This window comes from Sceloporus occidentalis, unplaced genomic scaffold, assembly GCF_023333645.1.
Source record: "Sceloporus occidentalis isolate IW3139 unplaced genomic scaffold, rSceOcc1.0.p SCAF_62, whole genome shotgun sequence".
NCBI classification, from domain to species: Eukaryota; Metazoa; Chordata; class Lepidosauria; order Squamata; family Phrynosomatidae; genus Sceloporus; species Sceloporus occidentalis.
The window spans coordinates 3,299,700-3,325,762 of NW_028317042.1; the positions used below are offsets into that span (position 1 = coordinate 3,299,700).

The window sequence follows — 26,063 nt, forward strand, 5'->3', positions numbered from 1 at the left end:
GTCTCCCATATGTTCCCTCCCCTGACCCCTCGATTTTTCCTGATCGAATGCCACTACTTCCCCCCTCCAGTTTGGGAATCCAACGTGGCAGCAGAGCTCTGGCCTTGGGCTCTGGTATCTTCTCTTGGTGGATTATGAATCTGATGACCGGGTCCCTTGCTTGATGACTGAGAAGGGTATCTCCGTCGGCCTTCTCCGGTAGACAGTGAGTGGCGTCTCCGGGAACCTCCATCTTCACCCATAGGCGGCTGGAAATACAAACGAAAAACCCTTTCAGTGTATGCAAGCCAACTTTTCTAAAGGCAAAATATGTATCCATATACATATAACAGCAACGAATACACGCGGCACCAGGTTACTCATCAATGTGTAATGGTAAACAGCCGACTCAAAAACCCTACTCCTGAAAGCCGCTGTGATAACAGGCAAAAGCCCCGCTAAATGGGTAACATGCAAAAGCCCCGCGGGTCTGGAAAACATTTGCTCTGTCCTTTCAGTATGATGTCTGGATACTTTGTTTTTCTTCACACCTCCAATGACAGGGTCTACAAAAAGCTCTGAACTGTGAAGTTCAACCAAAAGTAGAGGAGCTTCTGATCGGCCAATGGTCCATGAACACGAAAAAACAAATATCAGAACAAGGGGAACCGTTTTCCAAGCACACTTATTAGGGACGGTAATCACGGCTGTGTAGCATCTCATCCATCTTCTATGCTACATTTGATAGAGATAGAAGTCTTGCAGTCTCTGACCGAAAGCAATATGGAGGAACCTTAGAGGAGAACTATATCTACGACACCTGGCCAGGCTGTATTTCCGTAAAGAAATAAACCACAGACATCCAACTCTATGCAAGAGACTCGCATGACCGGACAATCATTTATTTAGGGAAGAGCAAAAATAGTATACTTTAGAACAAAAAAAAAAACCAAAAAACTATTTACTTACATCCACTCGAAAATCCTCCAGCCTGCGGAACTTGCTCAGGTACTCCTGCAGTTTGGGATCGATGTCTAGGGATTTGGCTTTGGAATATTTTAAGAAGGCCCAGAATTTTTCCAGTCCGTACAGCTGACCTTTAAAATGATACAAAAAAAAAAACCTCATTAACAAAAATAGCTACCATCGCAAAGAGGTTAGTCCAGAAATTAGACACTTTTTACAAAATACAGGATGGGTCTCTGACACAGATAAGAAAAAATAAAAATGTTATTGAGCTCAATTTTGGGCAGCAGCCTTGAAATGTAAATACATTAATTTGCATGGAGTTTACATGAGATTCAGCACAATGCCAACACTAACTTTTCCAAAGCAATCGAAAAAGGATAAAAAAACGGAGGGAAACTATTCTCACCGGATTCGTAGTCCCGTCTGGTCTCTTCCTGGAAGTCACGGAAAATGTCCAACCGGAATTTCCTCTCCAGCCCATAACTGTAATATCTAAAAAGGCACTCCAACCCGTACCTGGAGGAAAGAACACAAGCAAGCACCTTGATTAGGGGTAGTTCTGTACGGCGTGGATAAAAAGGGGTCGTTCGACAGATAAAGCGGGTCCCAGGTAAACAAGGAACCCAGTGGGGGCCACGAAACGTGTATTATGTGATCCAGTGGTAGTAAGCTAGTACGTATATCATGGAGGGTGCGGGCTGTGCTGATGGGAAAGTGAGTATGTGTGAGCGTATGGTGTTAGAGTGACTGTTTTACTGCATGGTGGTAGAGTGTGTGAGTGTACGGTGTAAGTGTTACTGGAGTGGGGGTGTACGCTGTTAATGTCAGGGCTGAGCCTAAGGTTAGTGATACGAAGGAAAAGGATATATATCGGCTATACGTATTGAACGTATAAGTGTTAGAGTGAGTTTCCGTGTTAGAATGACCATATTATAGATACCAGCGGTAGGGGTCAAAAAGAAAAACTGCAATCAGGCACCCCTAACTTTAGCCTCACTTCTGTTTATTAAATTAAATTATAAAAAAAAAGTACAATTTATTGATTTACTCGAGAGTTTTGTAGCGATTGCTGAGATGCACAAAATGTCTTCTTTCAGAATATACTCCTGACACGGCATTGGAAACGTCTTATCGAACGCCATTTGCAAGAAACAACGACCTACTATTTGTGTGGCGTTAGTACTAACCTGTAGCCCTCCTTTCCATCTTCCACCGCTAGTTGCTTGAACTCCTCATACATTTTCTTGTTGAAATGATCTCGTAGGAAGAAGGACCAGAAGCGGAAGAGGGTGTTCATTTCCTGGGACTGGCCGATGCCCAGCCGTTTCCTCTCTGACAAAAAATGGGACCGAAGGTTAAATCTCCCCATAAAAAATAAAAAGAGAGTTACGTTCTACAAAGCCTTCAAACGTTGTGTTTCCTAAGCAGGTGTCTCACCATTAAGGCAACGCCGGCGGTATTTGTGGTAAACGTGTTGTGTAAATCCATTCTCCTTCAGTAGCTCGTGAGAAGGATGCTGGAACTTTGGCAAAGACTGAGGAGTGCACCCATAATTGCTCAAGGATGGAGCCCCCTCGGATGGGCTGGCGTTCGAGCTGAAAAGGAACATGAAATATGTTGGCTTGCAGTAGGCGACTGTGTACCTATTTTTTTTTTTTACATTCTGCCGCTCACATTTTAAATGGGAGAAAAAGAACTGTCGGGATGTTTATCATGCCCCCTTAAACCAAACACGATAGTCTAACGTCATCACGTCGTACCTAACTGAGGTGGTACGCGGCCTGTGCTCCCTGGAGTCCATCACCCAACCCACGTGACACTCCATGGGTGGGTTGGAGCTGTGACGGGTCTTCCTTTTCCTTGGTGTCTGCAATACAAATAGGTTCTATATGACAAAGCGCCAACTGGAGAATAAGGCATACAGGGACACTAGTCAATGTGAAACGTAGGGCTCGATCTTAAAAACTTATCTGTAAAAATAAATGCCGTTAAGATATCAAAGTCAATTGAGGTATGGGCGATCATGTGATAAAGTGTTCTTAATTCAATGTAATTGAGTAATACAGCCAAGCCACTAGGGGCAGAATTCCTTGGAACCTCAACATTCTCGACCACCACCAACACATGCTCACACCATGAGAGAGACCCAACTTGCACACGGGTGTAGCTATTAGCATGTATCGTGAACGCACGGTTATAGAGTGCACGAGTTTTAAGGCTGCTAACCGTCCCCAAAACCTGGTGCGAGGGGTTGGGCAGCTTCTTCAAAGATCTTAAAGAGCAAGACTTGGAAATAAGCGAAGTCGCGTCCAAGGAGACTAACTTTTTAAACTATCGATCTTTATTTTTGTCGTTACCTTGGCATCGATCGTTCGGCCCTCCTTCACAACCGGGTAAAAGCGCGGCGTCAGAGTCGGATCCTTTAACCGAGGAGTGCGCGGGGTGCGGGGCGTCCGGGCATTGCGGTAATTCGGAGATTCGGGGACAGTGGTCGGGAGGGAGCGGGCAATGGTGGAAGGTTCAGGTGCACCAAAAAGCTTGTTGGCCAAGGCGTCAGTGGGAACTGTCGATGTGAAAGGAACAGTGAGCCGTGTAATGCGAGACATCTCAGGAATAAAGCACGACGATCGATTCCTGCATTCCTTTTTGGCCGATAACATTATCCCTTCTACCTCCCAGCCGGCACAGCGATACGTCTGCCCTACCGTAATCTAATCGCATATAACATAAGAGCTCTTCAACTGGGGGCACACAAGGGCTTTTAGAGACCCCCTTGATTGACTGCAAGGATCCTACCGTATTACATTACTGACCTAAAGAGACTGTCATGAAAGTATTATACAAACTTCAACTTTGAATGTTTTAACTTGAGCGCCGTTTCACGGATTTGCAAGTCGGCTTCTACAAAGGATTTAGAGGGCGATTTATGTAATAAGAGACCCATGACTGTATTAAAAATGGCCGAGAGAACCAGGGGCAGTCTAAAGACAGCTGAAATCCGTGGCTCTCACAAAGCTGTGACACGTTAAATAACTGAGGGAAGCGTCCTTTGCTACATCTGAAGAAGACACGGCCCACCACCCCCTGAAATGCTGGCTAAAACCGGCTAACGGAGGACATGCTGAATTTTCAGACCTGCTCGTACATGTTTGTAACCAACATATCAGCTTTCCAAAATTAGCTTTCACAACATCCCCGTTCTTCAAAGCGATGTCAAAAGCGTTCCTGAAGAGCTAGGATTAAGCTTCCCCCTTTGACCGCACCAATTAAGGGGGGAAATGTTTTAAAATCATGTTTTGTAATTGCGTTTTTTGGTAATTATACCTTCTACGGGCAGATATTACGACATAGGAAACATTACCAAACATGCCCACAATGACTCGGAAAGTTCAATGCAGCTTCTCCATAGCATAGAGGACCCCCCTAAACACTTACCCTGCTGAAATCTCGGGGGGCCGGGCGGCACCTCCTGGTTGGGATCCACGGGCGGCTCAGGTGTTAAGGTGTCGAACTGTTCACGGCTGATCATGTTCACCTTTTTAAAGTTCTCTACCTCTTGCTGAAATACAGGGAGGCACATGATTAACAATGGAGAAAAGTTGACAGGATATAAGTTGGGGGGCTTCTGAATCTCGTGCCCAAGCGTGTATTACTCACCAACTACAGCTCGATATAATATACCGTATTTGCTCGATTATAAGACGACCCTGATTATAAGACGACCCCCCAAATCTTAATATTAATTTAGGAAAAAAAGAAAAAGCCTGAATATAAGACGACCCTATAGGAAAAAAGTTTTACCAGTAAATTTTAATTCATTTAAACACTTTTTTTAATAAAAGCTATGCTTGAGAAAAATATTTTGGTTTTATTTCCTTCTATTTTCCAACCTGCCTCCTAGTTATGCACATCTGCCCCAGAAGTGCCTTATACCCCCTATATGCCACTGTGCCCCATGATATGCCTTTTAACCCTCTAAATGCCACAGTGCCCCATAATATGCCTTTTAACCCTATATGCCACTGTGCCCCATGATATGCCTTTTAACCCTATATGCCACTCTGGCACTTAGAGGATTAAAAGGCATATTATGCCATATAGGGAGGTTTAAGGCATTTCAGGAGGCAGAGTGGCATTAAAGGGGTTAAAAAGCATTTCACAGAGCACTCTGCCTCCAGAAATGCCTTACACTCCCCATTTAACACTCCCCCTCCCTCTTCCAAACTTACCGGTGCTTCTGAGTTGGGGGGGCGCATAACACAGGAGGATCCAGGTCCCCTGCATCTGAGCCCCCGGTGCTTAGTCCGGGCAGCATGTAGAGCTCCACGCGATATAATCGCGTAGAGCTCTACACGATACAATCGCGTAGAGCTCTACACGCTGCCCGGACTAAGCACCGGGGACTCAGAAGCACCGGTAAGTTGGGGGGGGGGGGGGGTGAGACAGGAGGATCCAGGTCCTCTGCATCGCTGCGGGGGATCTGGATCTTAGTCTCATAATCAGACCTATTTGAGGTCTGATTATAAGACGACCCTGATTATAAGACGAGGGGTATTTTTCAGAGCATTTGCTCTGGAAAAAACCTCGTCTTATAATCGAGCAAATACGGTATATCGGAGAGAGATGCTATGAGCGTTTTACAAATCTCCACTTCCACAATTATTTTCCTGGACATTCGCACTATTATACAAGTTTAAGGTTGGAAAATTAAAACCTTGTTTAGATCCTGGAGGAGAAGTCTACCCCGAGTTCCAAGACCACCGGGAGAAGAAGCCAAGTAGACAGATATGGATCCCATACATCCCCGTATACTGGGGTGAACGCAGTACGTGGTCATGTAGCTCATATTTGGAGATCTGACCCAAAGAGTCACAGAACGATTCTACGGCACCGAGTCGCAATACTCTGCCCTCCGACATCTCAAAAAATGACCCTCCAGCATGCTGTGAGAGGCATTACTGACGAGGGTCCCAGCAGCGCCGAAAAGAGGAAAAAAAATGGAGTTGCGAGGGACGGCCGCGATAATGTTAGCTGTATGGGAATCGCCCTTCTAGGCGATGCGTACAGAATCAGACCTCAAAAGAGGCCTGGAATTTGCCCCACAGAACCCGGCGGTAAAAATGACCCAGAACCTGCCGAAAGACAAAAGCAGAGAACTCGGGCCGCCGCCGTGTGATGACCCGGACGTTATCAAAAGCAACGCGACCAGCGGGAGGCCAGAGAAGACCCTGTACAAAAAGGAAGCCTATACACATTTACACACAGAATACAGAAAAAGGTAGAGCCAACGCTAAAGGACCACGCGAAAAAGAAAAAAAGTGTAATGTCTAAAGCGAAAACCCACCGACAGACCAGGATTCATTTCCAACCAATTACACAACACCAGTCGTAGCGACGTGTTCCGTTTCACCAGCCGTGGTCTATTTAATAAAACTGGTTTCTGGTCGTAAACGTAGGCAGATATCGCAAAAATAGCTCTTTTTAAAACAAAGCAAACCAAACGTCCGACGCAAAGCTTGCCTTGTACCGAACCGAAAATAGATCCTAATCTCCTAAAAATATCACAATGTATGACAATCAAGCGCATCTTGTCGATTTCAGCTGCGTATGAAGAGCGTTGATTTCATTGCCAAGAGAGAAGAATGTGGATTCTACAAAAATGCCCCAAAATGTTTTGTTTTTTTATAAAAAAATAAAAATAAAGCACTGAAATCAACCAAAGCATATCCCATTAAAAAAAAATAAAAAAATAGAAAGGTGAAAGAACATTCACGAGCTAACATTTTCACCAACAGAAAATTCTAAAGAACTGACCACTCCTTAAATAAGTGTAAACATGGGAAAGGGTAAAGCCGCCACACACCTTGATCTGAGAGTATTCGGGTTCAAACTGCTCCGTCCAAAGGTCTTGCTCGTAATAATAAAGGCCGTCGTTGATGACTTTGGCCCACTCGGAGCTCATCTTGGCTCTGGATGTGTGATTGCCGGTTCGGTCTCCTCCCGGGTGCTTTCGTAGGGATGGCGGGGTCTGGGTGACGATGAGGATTTTGTTCACGTCCCGATCGTCTATTTCGTAATCAGAGTCCTCGTCTGACCAGTCGGTGAAGGTATTCTTCCGGCCGTCTATCTGCTCCATCTCCTCATCGAACATGAAGTCCAGTTCCTCCGGCTCGTCCTGCTCTTTTGGTGGTTTAGAAGGAGTCGTAGCAGGGGTAGCAGCGGACTGAGGGGTCCTCACTTCTTCTGCCTTCTAAAATAATCACAGAGATAACTTTAATACACAGATATATTATACCCCAAGGTTGAAAGCAGGTGGGACAGAGATATTTTATTGCCAAAAATGACAGTCTACATAAATGTATAAACATCTGATTGGCTTCTAAAATATACATGGGAAATATACGCGCATTTCTAGATGCATCATCACCTTTATTCTAGCAGGAGAGGGTCGGGGCCTTTTCTTGACTTCGATCCAGGTTTCGGAGTCCAGATCGGGGAGACTGGCCGACAGTCCCCTGGGCATAGTCTTTAAATTACTGACTTCCTCGGGCTTTGTCGTCAGATTGGGACCGGAGCTTCGTGGAGACCCGGGAGCGGATTCTGGGAACACAGAAAACATGGAGTTAATAATCATACTAAATGTACTATAAACAATGCATTTAAACCTAAAAGCAATAATATAATATATTATTGATGAATATTTACTCCTCACTATGTATTTAAAAGTTATCACCAGTTTCTCACCTGTTTCTTTCTGGAATCCCTGCCTGGGTACAAACTCGGGGCAATCGATAAGCTGGGAGAAGTCGGTCTGAGAGGCGTCCGAGAGAGAGGGTCCGGGTAGCGGCCAAATGTCTGGCTGTTCCAGACGCCTGATCTTCTCATCAATGATCTCCACCACTTTGCTGTCTTTTAGTGCCTGTTCAGAACAGCAAGGGATTTAACCGCAGGCGAACAGCCGCAAACACAAATCGCTTGCTTAGTAGAGGAAGCATTTCTACTTAAGTTTTATCTAAAAGAACTATTTTTTATTTTTTTTAATTGAAAATATTTTTTCCTCTATACACAGGTGATGAAACCAGTTTTGATTTGCGTTTCAGGTGGCTTTCAGAGTAAATTCCCAGGCAATTTATGAGTATTGTAGACAGAGATGTGAAGTCCAAACTGACCTTTATAATCAGCCCAACGTCGGTGGTGAGCGCCTGCACTCTATGGAAGCTGGCAATCAGGCTAATGGGCAGAAATCCCTCGGCGTCCATCTTTCTGCGAAGGAAGATGTCCCTCTGCAAGTTGTCCACGCTGAAGTAATATTCTCTGCAGAAGAATCGAGAAACAAGGTTTGCTAATCTTCTCACACGTCTTAACACGAAGGAATCATTAAAAACACTTGAAAACCCAAACTCTGCCATAAGGAGGCAATAGAAATTTTCCAAAAACGGCTTGGTTATTTTGGACAAAATGCAGCACCCAAGCCTTACGTTGAGTATATATTTGCAGGTTTGGATTTGAGAGCTAGCAATCTGTCCCTCGCCTACAAAATACACGTACCCTTTACATAGATGCAATCGTTACGACCGCATTGGAATTTACCCTTCTGTGCTTTACAAACTCTTCACTAATCAAACCAAGTTTTTAAATTAAGGATAGTGTGTTTAATAATTATGTCTTCAAAACCAGCAGGGGACGTAATATTAAGTCATCCTTTACCGTCGGCGACGGACAATAGGAGGCATTTTCCTGCTTGTGATTACTCGAGGAGCCAATCAAATGCCTGTTGCCAAGGGCTTTCCAAAAAAAAAAAAAAATAAAATAAAAATGGAAATAACGTACATCTGGCGTTTGATGTAATCTTTCAGCAGCTCCTGGTCCACGCTGTATAGCTCTGAGCTGCTCATGTTGTCGTAGTAGTAAGTGATGTTACTCGGGTATTTGGGGCCACGAGATCCGTCGGCGCCGTCAAACTTCCTGTATGCGTACTGGTAGTCGAAATGAGCTGCAGGAGAGCCAGGAAAAATTAAATACCATTTATTTGTGAAGCAATCATAAAAAAAACCCAACATTGCTGTAAATTAAAGATCTGTTAATGGCAGAGCGTGCGATGAGGCTTTAACAAAGACGACGCACGCTAGACTTTCACATTTACCTAAAATAATCCATCTAGGCTTTAAAAGCAACAAAAGCAAAGGACAACGCAGCCCCATTCTTATCATTACAGATCTTATTTCAATCGTCTATTTGCACGAGTCTTTGTTTTACGTTCCAAAAAAAAGATTGTTGGTTTAAAAGGGCAGGTCGACGCTTTAACCTCCAAAATAACAGCCGCCTACTCTTTCTATTTACCTGAAAGGCAGGTAACTGCTGCTTGTGGCTGCCTGAGCGTTTTGGGAGTTATTGCAAGGGCCATCCGTTGTTAAGCTATCACGCCAGGTTCTTTTAGCGCAACCGGATTGATAAACTCTTGGCTTACGAACAGCCCCAACGCCATCAGTTTTTTTTTTAATGGTTTTTTATACGTACATCGAGTCCCGCCTCTTCCGCGTCCTCTTCCTCTGCCCCGGCCCCGCCCCCTTCCACGGAAGCCTCCACGGACAGCCCCCTCGCTTTTCACGCTGGAGGCGTCGTCGTAGTCCGGCCAGTCCCGGTCGTGCTTGTTGTCCGAGTACCAAGCTATTCGTAAACAAAAAGGAATTCTTTAGTAATTGCAGTAAGAGACTTCTGTGTCACTTGACTCCGCCCAGAGCCGCCTCTACTGGGAGGAGGAAGCATTCGCGACTACAGCACATACCTTTGGGGTCGCTGCGGTTCAGAGCGTGGCGCTGCTGTTCGTTCTGGCGGTTGTTTCTCGCTGCCGTTTTGTCTCTTGGTCCTTCTGCTTTCACTTCAATCTGAAGTGGGACCCACTTGTGTTTGTTTCCTGTGGACGACGACTAAATATTAGCCCCCCAGAAGAAAAAAAAACAAAAAAACACCGCGCAGATCTAACAGCAATTCCACCAATTCTACCAATTCCGCAAAAAAAAAAAAAAAGCTAAATTGGTTGTGTGTTTCTTGCTGCTGTAACTATCGAAGCTTAAACACCAAAACCAAGAAGCCTCAGAATTCTTTTAAAACGTGTATTTGTATAAATATGCAAAAGGGCGATTTAAAATTGTACGTTTGCTGTATCTGCGCAGGGTGTGGACATTTAAGACTGGAGAAAATAATAATTAGATACAGGTGTCATCAAGAAGGGTATATGGTGCTTTTAATATATATAATATATATATATCATCCTTTATTTACTGCACCTTTCTTTTTCTGGGATGATCTCTGGCCGTCATCATCGCCGTTCTTCTCCTCGCTGGACTCGTCGGATTTCACCCTTTGGTTTTCCTTCCCGTCGGCGCTTTCTTCTTTCATGTCTTTCTTTCCCAGGGACCTCCGTGTCGATTGTAGTTTGGAAGGTGGCTAAAGATGAAGGACACAGCTAGGTGAGATTTACGCAACCCACAAGACACGCGTGCAACAATAGAAACCCAATCCGCGGATCCTAATTCAGCAGGAGGCCCTCTGCCCCCACGAGACATTAAAGAGGAAGGAAAGAAAGCCAACACACGGGTTCTGGTGGCCTACCGGACTGACAGTTTTATACATTTATATTTTGGTATATTTGTGTAATGTAAAGCCTCTGCTGTACATGGTGGAGACGCCTTCAGAACATATAAAATCTGCTGGTTATAATATATTGATGTCCATCGTCTTCACTTGAAGGTAATAGACCCCTCGGGGTGAAATGTTGCCTTTTCCGTACCCAATGGAACAACAAACGGTTCCTGTTTTCACAGATATACGTTTTGCGGGGTCCTTCCTGTGTTTTTTTTTTACACTTCCCCCGTGGCACCAAAAGCAAAGTAGAAAAAAAGGAACAAGCATTCCATCAGCGAGAAGATAGCATCTAAAAGGGCATTCCATCCATTAGCCTTAATCTGTGCAGAACATCACATGACCGCTCAATACTGATCACATGAACGCTACATCACTACCGCCATGGAGGACTCACAAGACCTCAACCTCATGACCCAGAACGTACGGGCCACGTATCGAGGACGCGGTAGCCATGGGGTGCAGCTAGAAATTAATCTGTAAAGAGATAATATCTCAATATGTCGTGTCAAGAAGAGTTCCAGCCCATGGCCGTCCATCAGTAATGTTAGGTGCCCGCCGACAACAGCTCAGCCAATACACGCCTTCCGTGTAGGGTTACTTTTTGGGGTGAGATGCACAATTTTGCTGCCAACACAATTTCAGGTAGATACGTGTGCACTTTCAACAATTTCCAAGTCAGAAGACAAGAACCTTGACATATACTATTATTACGTGTTCCACACCAGAGGTCCCCATATTTTTTTTCCCCCCCGTTTCTGCCAATGTGGCTACGGACTCATTCTCGTGGCTTTACATACATGTACTCGACACCTATTACATGCATAAATACATATAACACACATACTATGGTCGTGGGGACACTTCAAAAAATGCAAATGTGTGAGATGACGCAGAGCATGTTGTGGTGCAATATGTTAAGGATCTTTGGGACAAAAAGCCTTGTTTACACGTATAAAAACCTCACATACCTCTATGTATAGCACAAGGTATAGGCAAAAACATGAATCAGAATTTCTATTTCAAAGAAAACTGCCCCAAACTTGCACGAGTCTAAAAATAAATCCTCGGGCACGGAGGACAAGGCTAATATTCCGTATATAACCTGGGTACTAGCCTGCGGAACCTTGTTATATATTAAAGGGCTCCGGGGTGGAATATCAAAGAAACAAAAAAGACCAGCCAGGTTAAAAAAGATAAGTCTTTTAGCACATGGAGCGGTTTCTCCCTTACCTCTGTCCTCAAAGAGCTAGTGAAATTGGAGACCTCCTCCATGGCTTGGCCAAGTTACACTCGCCTAGATCCTAAAAATAAACCCTGGGTCATGCCTTCAGCCACAGGACGACCAGCGGCAAAGGAGGCTTTCTGTCCCAGAATAGAGACGGTAAGAGACGGGGCGGGTGGGAGGGGGCAGAGCGCGGGGGTCCCTAAAAAGGAAATCCTGGTCCTTGGAGCACCCGGTGCTATTCCTGGTGTCACATGGCCACTTCCACGCTTCACAAGAGGACGTGCCCCCATAATCACGCTTAAAGGGGAACCGTCCGCCTCATAGCTTTTACCGCCACAGAACGTGTTTATCAAAGCAGGCGGCAGCTTGGGACTTTATCTGCTAAGTGCAACCATTTGGTTTAAAAAGGAAGAAGAGATCTGCGGCGAAATGGCGTATATTCCCTGTGCAGAGGTCCTCTCTTTCCTCATCACCCCCATGATCAAATATGGCTGCCCCAACCATTCAACGGCAACTTAACGGTGGGGGAGAGAGAGCTATAACAGAATAAGCTATATTCTGTTATATATAACAGAATATATATATATATATTCTGTTTTGATGCCATTTAGTACGCATCTAGAATTAACCTGTGAATGTGTCATTTAGTGTACTGAACGTGTGTTAGGGGAGTCAGATCTAGAGAGGACCCCACATCAGGGGCACAGGGGTATAAAAATCATGCCAATTGAAGGGGTTAACGCTGCACTTTCGCTCCCCTGGAGCGATCAGGCAGCAGGGGGGTGTTGTGTCAGACCCAATCAACACTAAACCCCCTTTCCTGAAGCTGCCTGTGGCAGCTGAAAATGCAATTGCTGGTTTTCTAGCAACCGCGTTTTCAGCCTACAGACTCCTGGGCAGACAGCAGCAGCAGCGCCCCCCGCGATCACAGGCTGACAAACACCTAGGCGCCAGGACAAAATTCTGAGTTGCCATGGCGCCTGGGATTTGTCGAGCCCTGCCTTATAGCCGACCTTATATGCCACTCTGCCCCCCTGACTTACCCCCCATGCTTCAGACTCCCTGGAGCCTAGTAGGGGCAGCCAGTGAACGTCTGCACGTTGAGCCTAGACAACCTCCGCTGGGGCTTCTATGATGGAGCGTCGGAAGGTCGAGTCACGCCGGTGCTCCATCATAGAAGCCCCAGCAGCAGCGGAGGTTGTCTGCACACATCGCGCCGGAGAGGAGGATCCAGGTCTTCTGCAGCGCTGCGGGGATCTGGATCTTAGTCTTCTAGTCAGATCTCTATTTGAGACGAGATTATAAGACGACCCTCAATATAAGGCGAGGGGTATACTTATATTCAAGCAAATATGGTATTCACTTCCAGTGTTGGCTCGGCGAACCATTCAGACACCCATGCGCTTCCACTGATTTCAATGGGATTGTTTTCTTGCTACCGATTGACTGCTTGTATTGTCAATATGGCGTGCAAGCAATATGGGGAAGCTGACAAGACTATTGCCAAGAAGGCAGAGGACAGAGAAAAGGACGTGAATGAATCCCACCCACAATATTCTTCTATATAATAAAAGTCTCTGCACCCCTCCAGAGGGCAGTCCCCCGGCAGAACAGGGGTGCCGGGAGATACCGCGGCTATAACATATTTCCCCGCGTTGGGTGAAATGCTCGGGTTTATTGGCGGAGCCGTAGGGGCAGAAGACGTACGTTCGGCACGGCCTCAGATTGGTGTCTTACCGGAGCGCTCTTATGGGCGATTTCCCCAGGCGTGGGCCAGTTTGTGGCATCCCCAAAATCACCGACCTGAAGAAGAAGAAACACTTCGTTAAAAAGGTTTCCTCGCCCAAACAAAACGACGCAGCCGTTAAATGAAAAGGTCGTTAAAGCCCCCCATACAAAGTAATGACCTCTGCAGATAAATCCACAAACTACAGACGGACCCCCCAACGTAAACCCACGGAGGGATCTAAACATAATCCAATCCGCTTAATCTCCCTTATAGCGACCTTGTCACGCCACGACATACGTGTGCGAGCAAAAAAAAAAAAAAGGCTTAGTAACGCTCACACAACATATGGAGCGTTTCATTAGCTTGAGATGGGGGGTCTCGTGACCATACACCAAGCTAAAGGCGAGTGAGTACCTTGCTGCCCCGTCTCGGCTTCGGGAGCCCGGCTTTCACCACTTTGGCTGGAACCGGCGTCTCTGCAAAGAGAAATAAAGACGTCAGTAAGAGAGTCCAAACACATCGCACCCGGCCATCTCATTGCCATTTTCAGGGGCATTATTTGACATACGGAGTGTGGTGGATGCATAGTATAGCCTTCCAGTAGAAGAGGTAGATGGTAACACTTGATTGTAAGCTCATTTGAGCAGGGCCCTCCTCAGCTGTGCTAAGGGCCACCATTGCAAACCCCTTTTTGGCACAAGCACGCCCCCCCCCCCCGATTCACGCAACCGGCAACATCACCCGATAAGAGTCCATCGGTGGTCTCCAGTAAAGCCAACGGCGCAGAATAAACCAGTAACAAAAAATACCTGCGACCAGCGCTGCTTTCCCCAGAACTGGATTCCATCTATTTACTGATTCAACATCCTAGAAGTTTATCTCCAAATAAGAACAAACAAAGCATTTGCCGGATCGGAGCGCGAAGCACTCGGCACAGCCGCTGGTTTCAAATAAATGTAAAAAAAAATGTAAATTGTAAAAAAAATTACAAAAAAATAAAACCGCATGTACTTTTTGGATTGAAGGGAGAAGTGCTGCCCCCGTCAGCTGATGTGCAGCCGCGTCCGTCGGGGAACCATATGGGACGCGCTCCTAGCATGACGTGGCCAGGAGAGAATCCACCGACAGAGGCGTGCCGTCGGGACACACGGCTCCAGCGGGGAGGAACGACCTGCAGGCAGAGAATACTACATCTCTTTCTGCCCGCCACACAGAAAGCGAGAATTAACCCTTTGTAAGCAGACTGTGAGTGTGTGTGTGTGGGGGGGGGGTTAGCACTCCCTCTGGCAAATAAAGCTCTGCGCATGCTTAGAAAAAAGCCAGACTTAACCCGTTTATGTAAGCCGGCAATCTGACAACCGAATAGGAAAAGGTAAGGCATGTGATCGCCGACACACACACACACTCACCGACACACACACACACACACACTCAGTTGATGCACTAGGGCTACAGGCCACAAAAAGTATTCTATTTTGGCAGTAATTAGGAGAGAAAAGAGTTTATCGATAAATTTGCTGACATCTATTTCTAACTGAAGCTCAGATAAAGAATCTCCGTAAACCCATCCCACCCGCCATTCAAAAACATTAAAGTTAAAGGAACGCCGGCAGACAGACATGGCTGCCGTTCGGTCACACGTGAACGTCCCGTCACCTCGCATGGAAGTGAAATGCTGGCTAGTAAAGGGTCCGTGAAACGGAGGTCACCAGGAACTGTTTTGGGCGAGAAAACACGTAAAACGGGATTAGCCAGTGCTGCACCTTTCTTTGGACGGTTTCTCAAACCGGGGTACAGAAGGACTTTTAGAGCTTTTAATGGGGAGACAAACATTGGAAGAAAGTAGGCACAGGGCGATACAACTTCTACTGGTTGGCAAAGGGTTAAAGGCTAAAGGTCACCTAAAGCGTTCTTTAGTTTGGGGACAGCAGAGAACTTTTCTTGGCAAAAAACAGATTATTACTCAAAGCCTGCGTTCTCCACCGCGAACATCTGGTGAGCGAGCGCTCAGGTGAGTCACGCCAAACAAGTGACACGTGTCTCGGGATCACTGGACGGCACGAGAGGAGCCGACCTTCAGTGCTATTTTTAAGGCATCTGGGAAAGTGACAGCCCGGGCGCGAGACGCGCGACCCTGAACGGGAACACCTGAGTCAACAACAAATCCAACTCCGGCTCCAAATAAACCCAAAAAGATAAGATTGATTTCGCCTAATCCACGTCTAATAAGAGGTTAACGGAACGTCGGAATATTCCCTGCCCCCGACAAGAAGAGGAAGAAAGTAGAGGAATCCGAATCACCCCCCAAAAAACCCTTAATGGCGGATAGTCCTGACGGGACTGACGGTTGGCCGACAGCAAAGTTTATTTCGAGGGGCTGTTCTACTTTAGATACCAGAATAATCGCACGGCCCAGCCTGCTAAGCAAATAAACCTTAGCAGAAAAGTTTAAGCCATTTCCGTTTCTATGGTAACACCCTGGCAGCCGGTGTCACATGATACTCAAGTTATGTTAGATTTTGTTATATTCGGCAATCCATAGATCATTGTATGGAAAGTTCAGAGAACCTGCATCCTGAGCGCGCGCACACACTACAGATTGTAAGCTCTGGAGATGCCCTCACAAGCCCACCGTTGCATAAGGCAAGATGGCAGCTCACGGGCAGGGTCCTCAAACCCTGGTGTGTCTGTATGTGGAAATGTATATTTGTCATCTACTTGTTTCCCCCCATTTAAATCGTACAGCACTGCGTAATATGTTGGCACTTGACAGAGGATAATTGGGCCCAGCGTGCGCATGTTGGTGGGTTCATGGTTGACACCAAAGCCCCCGGAGCCCATCTGCCAAAAGCGGCAATCAAGAGGACCTTAGAAGCCGCGTAGGCTTGCAGGTTCCATAAAGACGACAGGGCGCTACCTTCATACATTTAGTAGCAGGGATTTTGAAAGGTTTGGGAAGTTTGGCACCAGAGGGAAGACATTTAACGCTGCGCTTGGATTCACATGAAGGCCTCTGCTTGCTGGAGGGAACACCACCTCCCGCAGGGATAAGAGGCAAAACACGCTCTCTCACCGTGCCAAACCAATCCCCGGCAGACAGCTCAGAGGCTCAGCGTGTGCGCCTCCTTCACACACAGGAGCGTGTTACACGCCGACCATACATAGCCCCCCAAACCCCCACTAACACGGCAACTCGCTAAAGAGCTTTACTAGTCAAGATGGAATGGCGGGTCTCGGCTTAAATATTTCAGAAATAGTAAAGTTCTGGAGGCTGGGGCTACCTGGCTAAGTAGATCTAGACTCGAGAACATTGTTCGCCCCGGTCGGTGACACATTTGGGGCCAGAAACACAAGTGATCCCCACGACTCGTGGAACCTGGGGCGGAAAACAGTAGGCTTTAGGCTAATAAAGTGGCTACTCAGCGCAGAGGACGCTAGTAAAGAAGCCAACATCTTCATTCCATTGCCGGTCTTATCCGTTATCCTGATTAACCCTTCGCAAATTCAATGGAACAGAAGACGACCAAGGAAGAGGAACGATCCCTCAGTTTGGGTTCAAATCACCACATCCGAGAAGTAACAATTACCGCGCTTAACGAATCGGGAAAATCCAACAAAATGACCATTTTTAGCCACGGCTCAAAGACTTCCTTCAACGTAGGCGAGGTAACGATCAAGCTTAAAAAAGGGGTATTTGCACCATCGCCTCCGCATTGGGTTACGGGGGTCCCTTTCGGAGAGTCAGTGAATTAACCCCTTCTCTTCGCCGATCTCTTCTCTGGTACCAAATAAAGGGTTTGTGGAGTTCGATATCTAGAGGACATTTGACTCCAGATATATAAAATGCTAATGCCATCCCCGATCTATTTGCACACTTAGAGATCGGCAAACAAAGCAGCCTTCGGATGCCAAGACGCCGAGGGGGAGGCTGCCGCTGCCGGGGGCCAAATAAAACACAGATAACAGGGAGGGTAAAAACGGTGTCATAAGGGGACAGGCGGCCGTCACCATTAACCCGAAAGCAGCTTTAAATACGGCCGTTATTGGGACGAATCGAAACACAGAATAGAATTCAACGGCGGCCAAGAAACATTCCACCCATAATATACACACACACACACTTACACACACTTACACACACACTTACAAACAGTTACATGGCGTATACGTATATAACTAAAATAACCGCCCGAGCCGGCAAATTACCTCAGAGAGCGGGGGCTCTCAGACCGGAGAACGACTCAACAGCGTCCTTTACAACAGCTGTGGGACTTCTCGGGGTTTTGGCTTCGACGTGAAACATTGTGTGTGGGGGGGGGGGGGGGATAAATGCAGGGTTTATAAACAGAGAAGCTTTTACTAACCTCCGCCGAGCCTTCACGCACCCCCCACCCAACGCCACCGGAGGCTAAAGGAACCGCCGGCTCACCGACACGACCGGCGAAGGGAGCTCTGATCTCCTCCCAATTCCCGTCTCCACCCAGCGCTTCGGCTACCGCGTAACTCTGCCTCCTTTACCCGCCGCCGTGCCCGAGGGGGGTGACACGGGCACTTCACAGCTTTTAAACGCTCCAGCGGGGACTGAGTGTTTAACCGTTTCACGCCATTCCTGCGGCAGCATCTCACACAGGCTCGTGCTCCTTACGGTACTACTTTTACAATAATTTCCCCACCTGCAAAGGCTTTTACCGCCCGACTCACCATACATACACACACCACGACCCTGTTCCACATATCAACCCCATCGCACACCTTTCTCTACTCGAGTCGCTGCTCAGTGGTCAGAGTGTGTGCGAGGGCCACAGACAAACCTGTAGATAATCACCGAGCCGTGTGTGAGTTAGAAGTGGCCTGTCTTGTACCTTCGCACAGTTTTACTCCTCTTGGAGGCTACCATTCCATATATTCTGCATGCCACCCAACACGAGGCACGGCGGGAGGGCACAGGCCGGCACGAGACTGATCTCAGAGTCAGAGGGAAAAATTTTATTTTATTTCTAACAGGAATTGGGGAAAAGTAGAGAGATCTAGAAGAAAACCCGAAAGCGTACAGTTAAAGCGGCACGTGGGATTCGCCAGCCTCCGTGTTGGGACTTCTTCGCTCGCACGCTGATCTGCAGAGACGTCTAAAATAACTCCTCAGCAACAAGAGACATCCTCCGATATCACGTACCGAGCGGCTGCTTCATACACGGCCGTACAAGCTGCTGCCAAAACGGCACACTAGGGCAGCGATATAAGGGAGTTTAAGCTGCAACTCTCCTGCAGACGTCTACTTTAGTGCACTGAGAGCAACGATGCATGGTCCATGGTGCCCAATAGCGACCAAATTAGGGTCCAAACCTCCTAAATCTATAGGGCATTTAGCAGCGTGATCCACGGGCTTCATTGGATGACGCAAGGGATTTGATATTTAATGTTACACACAGGTTGGTAGATAAGTGGAACAGCCTACCAGCAGAAGTGGTAGAGGCCAATACAGTGAGAATGCAAACATGCATGGGATAGAGATATGTCTGCCGAGTATAAGACAAGACTGAGGACTGATTAAGGAAAGGGTGTTTGAGAAACCGGCTAGATGGGCCGAACCGTTTAATTCTAGGAGGGGCAGAACATCGGGCATTAAATACCCCGGTTTGTTGCCGCGTGCCAATCGTACAGAAAACATCATAAAGAAATAAAAGTGGAAAAAGGGGTTTCACCAAAATCCCTGTTAAAGTGGCAGACAGGGCGCTCTATCCACAGACCGGCGACGCAAACAGCGACGTCACTGCAGTCTCTTTCGTGGAAATCCGACCAGAAAGCGGTCACCCAGCGGCTGTAGTCTGAGAACACAGAGCAGCGGCAGGACTCTGCGCATGTAAACGTTCACACGCTGCATTCAGCAATGAACCCGGCTCTGACACGGGAGGGGGTCGCTAGTATTTTAATGAACACATCGATACGACGCCGGTAACGCGCAGCACATACAACGTATAAGCAGCTTATGGGATCAGCGGACATCTCCTTTCAGGACTTCTGCTGGAAGGAGGACTCTTCAGGAGGTCGCCACACAATCCCAACATGCATTGCGCTCATAATTCCAGCACTCGGGGAGTTAAATTTAACCATGTGTTTGAAAACGCTCATAATCAATAGTTCTGCGATCTAATCAATAGTTTAATCACTGCCTATAATCACAGACAGGCCCCGGCAGACAGTCCTCGGCGGCGGCAGCAGCAGCCCGGCCCATCGGATGACAGTTCCTTGAACGCATTGAGTGGCTTCCATTAGCGGCGGTAAGGGTTAACGCGGGCCATAACTAGCAGAGCCCAAGCAAGCAAACAAGCCTCGGCTTTCTCTGCTTACACGAGAGCTCCGGGAGGAAAACCTGCAATCGACTGCACGGGACCGGCCGCCAGGACCTTCATCCCAACGCCGCGCTCCACGCCAGGCGGCTCTCCGCAGGCTCGGGTTCCTGGTCAAAGAGGTCACATTCGGCTACGTCACACCTCGGCAAAACCAGTAACCGACGCACCCCAAACCAAGAGTCCCTGCTGCGTACGGGGCGAGCAGCCTAGCACCCACACTACAAGTCCCATCATGCACGGAAGGCTGATGGGAAACGAAACAAAAGACGACGGCAACGAGTCTAAGGGCGAGAAGGAAAGAACGAAGATTGCCGATGGCGACTTTGATACATTACGTTGAAGCCAATCCCAGGGAGCTTCTGCTGCGGGTAGAGCTCAGCCGGCCCCGGACAATGCACGGTGAAGCATTATTCGGGGGGCCAGCTCAGATCCTTCTTGCTGATGATGGCCCTTTAAACATACAGTGTTTACGCACCCTTTAGTGAATAAAGCCCAAAGTATGTTTGCCAGGGAAATCTTAATCTCTCTAAACCAACAAAACAGTGGAAAGTAAATAATCCACAGGAAGAAAAAAACCCTGCATTTAAAGCACCCGTAAATTTCGCGCGTTAGTAAGAAACGGGCGATTATATATATGGCTGCTGCCACCTGCTATTTGGAGTGCTGGCTGAGGGTGATAGTAGTTATAGTAATAAAGCCAGATGGGTCAGCCGGCCCAAACTCACTCAAAATAATGGAAACCCGTGCCGAGCTCCAAAAATGCAAATTAACCTGAATGCTGTGGGTAGTCTGAGCAGGGAATCGACCACCAGCTCCCGCTTGCTGTCAACACCCACATAAAACAAGCGCAAAAAAATACCAATACGAGAGACGGCCTTTTCATTTCTATGCATGAGAAAAAGCTTTGCTGAGCAGATCGCTCCCCAGGGCAGTCCGCGCGCGAGCTGGCCGCCCCGAGCTGTGCTAATAAAGCGAAGGCATTTAGCAGATTAAGCGCTTATCTAAGCGTACATAACAGCGGCTGCCTGCCTGCGCACCGAGCAGCCCGCGCGTTGACTACTACCCGCAACATGACAGCCATATGTTCATCCCTTGCACCGGTCACTCGGGGAACGCCACTGGATACAAACAGATACACTGCCTGGAATTACCTCCGGGGGGGTACACGGTGGGGTACATGGTGGGACAGGCTGCCGTCTGCAACCGCAGACTCGATTCCGATCCCGCGGCTCCGCTCACACTCACAGCTCCCAAGACACCCCGCGCTGCACTTAGCTGCTGGAGGCCGATTAGCGTATAACAGCAGCCAGCATGAAAGGGTTAATGTTACTGAAAACAGAGCAATCCATTGTCTTTATAAACACCCCCCCCAGCAGCCAAACAACAAAGTGACCCCTGCTGTCAGCGGCCAACCTGCCCCAAACAGGAGGCCGGGACGGAGGAAGTCCGATGCAAATGAGTTACTATGGAGCAGGGGGCCAAGTGTTACATTTCCTTTCTCCCACTTTCCTCCTCCCCTGTTATTCCTCCCCATTGCAGCCATTTATCCCCCCCCCTTCCCTCAGCTCCACACCGGCTTTGTGATTCTATGAGCTTTTTTGCCGGCCGGTATTCCGGAAAGACTGCCCCAAAATCCTTACGCCGGCACAACAGCAGCTCAAACAACTCGATGGCAGAGAACCGCCGTCCGGCCCGTCTACCCGATCCCAAGCCATGTGCTTAAAACCCCTCGAGCCACCTCGGCTGGCACGCTGCTCCATATAGCTACCACTCTCTCAGCAAAGTAAGCTTCCCTACATTACAACAGGCCTCAGATCCTCTAGCTTTAGATCTCTTGTAGGAAATTTCTCGTGCTTTTAACCCCTTCCCGACAAAGTCCATACATGTACAGGCTCATTGTCCTTAACAGGTGAAATAAGCTCGCCTCCTGTGCTTTGTTAACCCCCTTTAATTATTTAAACGTGTCTATCATACCCCCCTTTCTCACCTCTCCCCCAAGCCGGACGTACCGCAACCCCCCAGTTCCCCCCGATATTTATCCCGCAGAACGCTCACCATTTGAATTATTTCTCCCCAGATCGAACATTTTATTTACACGACTTTTTACTCCTTGTCCTGGTGCAGTGTTTTTAAACTTTTTTTTTTTGTTTCATTTTTGGGGGGTATGACTCTATCAGGGGTCCGACACCTTCAACCAAAACACAGAACCGTCTACAGGATTGTAAAGAGCAAGAACAACCCCGGGGCAATTATCACGAACAATGCGGCCAACACAGAAAGCGGCTGTCATCGGCAACCCGAGCCGACAACCCGCAGCCCTGGAAATAAGAAACATCGCGTTTCCCCCGATACAATGTCACAAACATACACAAAAAGGACACAAAGGCAGCGTATACACTTACGCCACGGCTATTTATACACCACGTACAGCTAACTCTGAACGTAAAAATACGCAGATATGGCAACCGCCAACCAGATTGCAGCGAATTCAAATTACAGCAACGGGAAGGGGGATCAAGTTTGCTATTAACATCTATCCATTTTCCCCCAAACAGTAAAGATTAGCCGTCTACACATACGGCATATAACTCGCAGAACGCCTGGGGCTGTCAAAGCGCTCGGCACTTTACGAATATGCCGTATTTTTATTATACATTTCTCGAAGTAAAAGAAAAACAGTCATTTTCTAGAAAGCCAGGACGCACACGCATAAGTCCTACATGGGTTGAGATTCCCGTGCGTTTCGCGTCAGACGCCGTACCAATCTGACGAGACGGCGACTGCAAAACGCACGGGACCGGTAACCCATTTAGTAGTTATGCAAAGTTTTAGTATCATGTAAAAAAAAAAAAAAAAAAAATGCAATGAGGTAAATCCATGGTTTTAAAGAAATCTATGTTAAATGTAAGAAATGATGTAATTATTTCGGGTCTCCCAGCGCAGACCCATTTAGTCGAAGGTCACTGGGCTTACTGGTGGGCCTTACTGGGAATGGGTGTTGACTGAGTGGCACATGTTAGCCAGCAGGTAGCAGGAAGGGGGGCTGCTGGTCCATTGCACCTGATGGGGCTGATGTATGGCCATTAACCCCGCTCCCCCCGGTCACACTGCCTCTTATAGCCAGGGAGCAGCAGCCCGGACTATTTTTACCAGGCCTGCAGCTCCGAGTGCCAGCAAAGCACGGGAGGCGAGCCAAGGCCCGAGCCGCCCCATCGCAGGGAACGGGTGGGGGGAGGAGGAGGCTTCTCAGCCGGGCAATTCACTGCCAATCGCACGGCGCGGCCACGGCATGAGAGATTGGGCAATCGGCAATGCTCTCTCCCGGATCGCCGGGGCACGCATGGCGAGGAGGAGCCACGAGGTTTGAGAGGAGGAAGTGGGAACTCGCAGGGAGATTCTCGTGTCTGGGATCAATGAGCTCGGGGGGGTTACACCCGAGCGCCTGTGATCGCGTAGGGTCACGAACACCGGGGTGCGAGATCGCCCTTTAAACGCGGTCTACGGGACAGAAGCACAGCTTAGGCCTAAAGGGGCGACCCACGTTGCCTACATGGGGAATGCTGGGTAGAAGCTGAATTGGGGTGGGCGGGGTCTGTCGGAATGGAACGTTGGACCGGCCAGGCTCTAAAATGGAACGTTGGACTGACGATCGTCTTAACCCTCTACAAGCCGCAGACCTCTGAATAAGCAGCACTTTTTAAGCCCTTACACTGCAGCTTAACTCTTTGGAACCGATGGTACTGAAGCCATCTACCCCTTCTCCTCCCCCCAGGCCAGACTGCAGTGTCATCAAAGGGTGTACTAGGTAATTCACACCCCATCTCCTCCCCCCCGTTCCCACCCACTTCTCCCCACGATCTCAGCCATGTCACAAGCCTGGCTGGGGGAGCTCGCAGGTGACCTTATAAGAACCCCTCATTTCAATCGGACACAGTGAAAAGCACCCCCAAAAACCCTGTCTACACGTTTCTTGAGCAGCCTCCGTGATCCGGGGGCACTCCCAGCACTGTCAGCAAACATCCCAGTCTAGATTAAAGTCAATGTCACTCGTGTGTGCCCCCCCCAAAAAACAAGACTCAAAGCACCCGTATAGCCAAGCAACCCCCCCCAAAACAGGCAGACCCCTCAAACCCACCGCACACTAGCATTTACCCCCAACCCCCTCAAAAAAAGTCTACGAGCCCTCGTGTTACATGATTAATATTCCATGCTGGTAAGAAAAGGTGCATTTAATAAATTACCAGGCAGCAAAAGCCATTAGGACCCACGTATAAGGTCTGCGGTGGGCATCCACGCGTGACAGTGTACGGGGCAGCTATTCACTATCTAACCGTAAGGGACCCCAATTCCTCCACCCATGCAGTTAAATGGCTTCCATGTGGGTGAGAACACGGGGCGCATCTCAATGCACCCACACCAGGTGATCAGCCACCAAGTATAAGCGGGTGAGCCCAAACCCCAGTAGCATGCATGGTTCGTGAGGGTGCCCTTACCTATTGGCAACTGCCCATTGACCGGTCCCCCGTTGCCCCCGCTCGATTTGATCCAGGGGTTCACCTTGGGTGGAGGAGCCTCCACAAACTCCTTCCGCGCAAGCCCTTCCTCTCCCTCCTGGCACCCATCCTCCTTAAGCTGCATACCCCCCTCCGGCTGCCTCTCTTCCACCTCCTCCTCCGGTGGCTGCTGCTGCTGCTGCAGGGGCGGCAGCGGGTTCGCGGGTAGCAGTGGAGCCTCCACCTGAGTCGCCATGTCCCGGTCCCCCCCTAACCCCCTTTTGGTGGGGCTAGGTATCAGGCCCTGGGCTCCTCTGTCACCGAGTTAATGCAGACACAAAGGCGGTCGGGCGTCCCGAGGAGTAGGGTGTCGGAAATAGCTAGTTGCTCGGTCACCGGGCGGCCTCCCGTGCTAACCGCTGCAATATGGAAGCCAAGGCAGACCACGCGATGATCTGAACGGGAGCGCGCACTGAGTCACGCCGACGTGCGCGCCACCGGGCGGCTGAGGGGTGTGAACGTGATTCGAATGACGGGCGCGCGTGCGTTCTACTGAGAAGGGGAGAAGGGGAGAGGGAACCTGGGACTTCCTGCCCCACCAAAGTAATGGAGGCAAACATCCCTTCACATTCTACTCATGGAATAAATGTCACTAATAATAATACTAATAATAATCATTAATAAAAACATAATAAATGTATTAAACCCCACCACAGTAATGGAGGCAAACATTCCTGGCTACTGTGTGACCCTTCGCATTCTACACATGGAATAAATATCACTAATAATAATAAAAACAATAATAATTATTAATAAAAACATAATAATAAATGTCTTAAACCCCACCACAGTAATGGAGGCAAACATTCCTGGCTACTGTGTGACCCTTCACATTCTACTCATGGAATAAATGTCACTAATAATAATTTTAATAAAAACATAATAATAAATATCAAAGCCCATCCAGAGTAATGGAGGTCACTTTGTAACCCCTTTACATTCTACTTATGGAATAAATGTCGCTAATAATAATAATAATAATAGTAATAATAACAACAAATATCTTACACCCCACCAAAGTAATAGTTGGAAACATTTGCAGCTGCTGTGTGACCCCTTTACATTCTACACATAAAATAAATGTTAATAATAATAATAATAAAATATAATAAATATTAAACCCCACCAGAGTAATGGCGGGAAACATTGCTGTCTTCTGTGTGACCTGCTTTGCTCCATTTGCCGTCGCATGGTTACCATTTGGCCCATCTAGTCTAGTTTTTTTTTGAAACTCAGACCTTGGGTTGTCATCTGAGGATGACCCATAATAAAAAAATAAATAAATTCCAGGCTAAACAAGCAGAATAATCTGAGGATGAGCAAAAGCAAATATCCCACGGGTGTGACATCATCACACTTTCCCAGCATTTTCCCATCTCAAGGCTCCAAGGAAAGTCCTTAAGACTCCGCTCAACACATCGCTTCTCAGTTTTCCCTGAAGGTTATTTAAATCTAATCAATCAGTTAAATGTCCATGGATCCCGACCTTGGAGAAGACACAAAAAGTCAATGACCCCAGAGGTACTAAAATGCTTCCCAAATACGAAGGATGTCAAACTTTCCCCGGTGTTAACCCATCCTTCTGTACCATGTTGGTGTGGGCTAGGCAGCCA

At 47.8% G+C, this 26,063-nt stretch overlaps 1 protein-coding gene across 1 annotated transcript; it reads right to left on the minus strand.

Annotated features, from left to right (window-relative positions):
• Window positions 1-53: 53 nt before the first annotated feature.
• Window positions 54-24,646, minus strand: LOC149287310 (la-related protein 1-like). Its single transcript, XM_089493018.1, has 19 exons — window positions 24,391-24,646; window positions 13,962-14,023; window positions 13,556-13,621; window positions 10,231-10,395; window positions 9,734-9,875; window positions 9,466-9,615; window positions 8,779-8,941; window positions 8,118-8,262; window positions 7,693-7,867; window positions 7,376-7,548; window positions 6,812-7,198; window positions 4,384-4,507; window positions 3,306-3,511; window positions 2,709-2,815; window positions 2,386-2,552; window positions 2,136-2,280; window positions 1,355-1,464; window positions 949-1,076; window positions 54-248 (listed from the first exon to the last, which is right to left on the minus strand). The coding sequence occupies exons 1-19, from the start codon at window positions 24,644-24,646 to the stop codon at window positions 54-56; spliced, it is 3,066 nt and encodes a 1,021-aa protein (XP_089349144.1).
• Between the last annotated feature and the right edge of the window lie 1,417 nt (window positions 24,647-26,063).

Excerpts from the sequence above, each read along its gene's own strand:
- LOC149287310 (XM_089493018.1), bottom strand. The coding sequence starts at position 24,646 with ATGGCGACTCAGGTGGAGGCTCCACTGCTACCCGCGAACCCGCTGCCG. Across the intron at positions 1,465-2,135 it reads GATGGAAAGGAGGGCTACAG|GTACGGGTTGGAGTGCCTTT; the intron begins GTTAGTACTAAC and ends TCTTTCCTCCAG. Across the intron at positions 249-948 it reads TGGAGGATTTTCGAGTGGAT|CCGCCTATGGGTGAAGATGG; the intron begins GTAAGTAAATAG and ends TTGTATTTCCAG.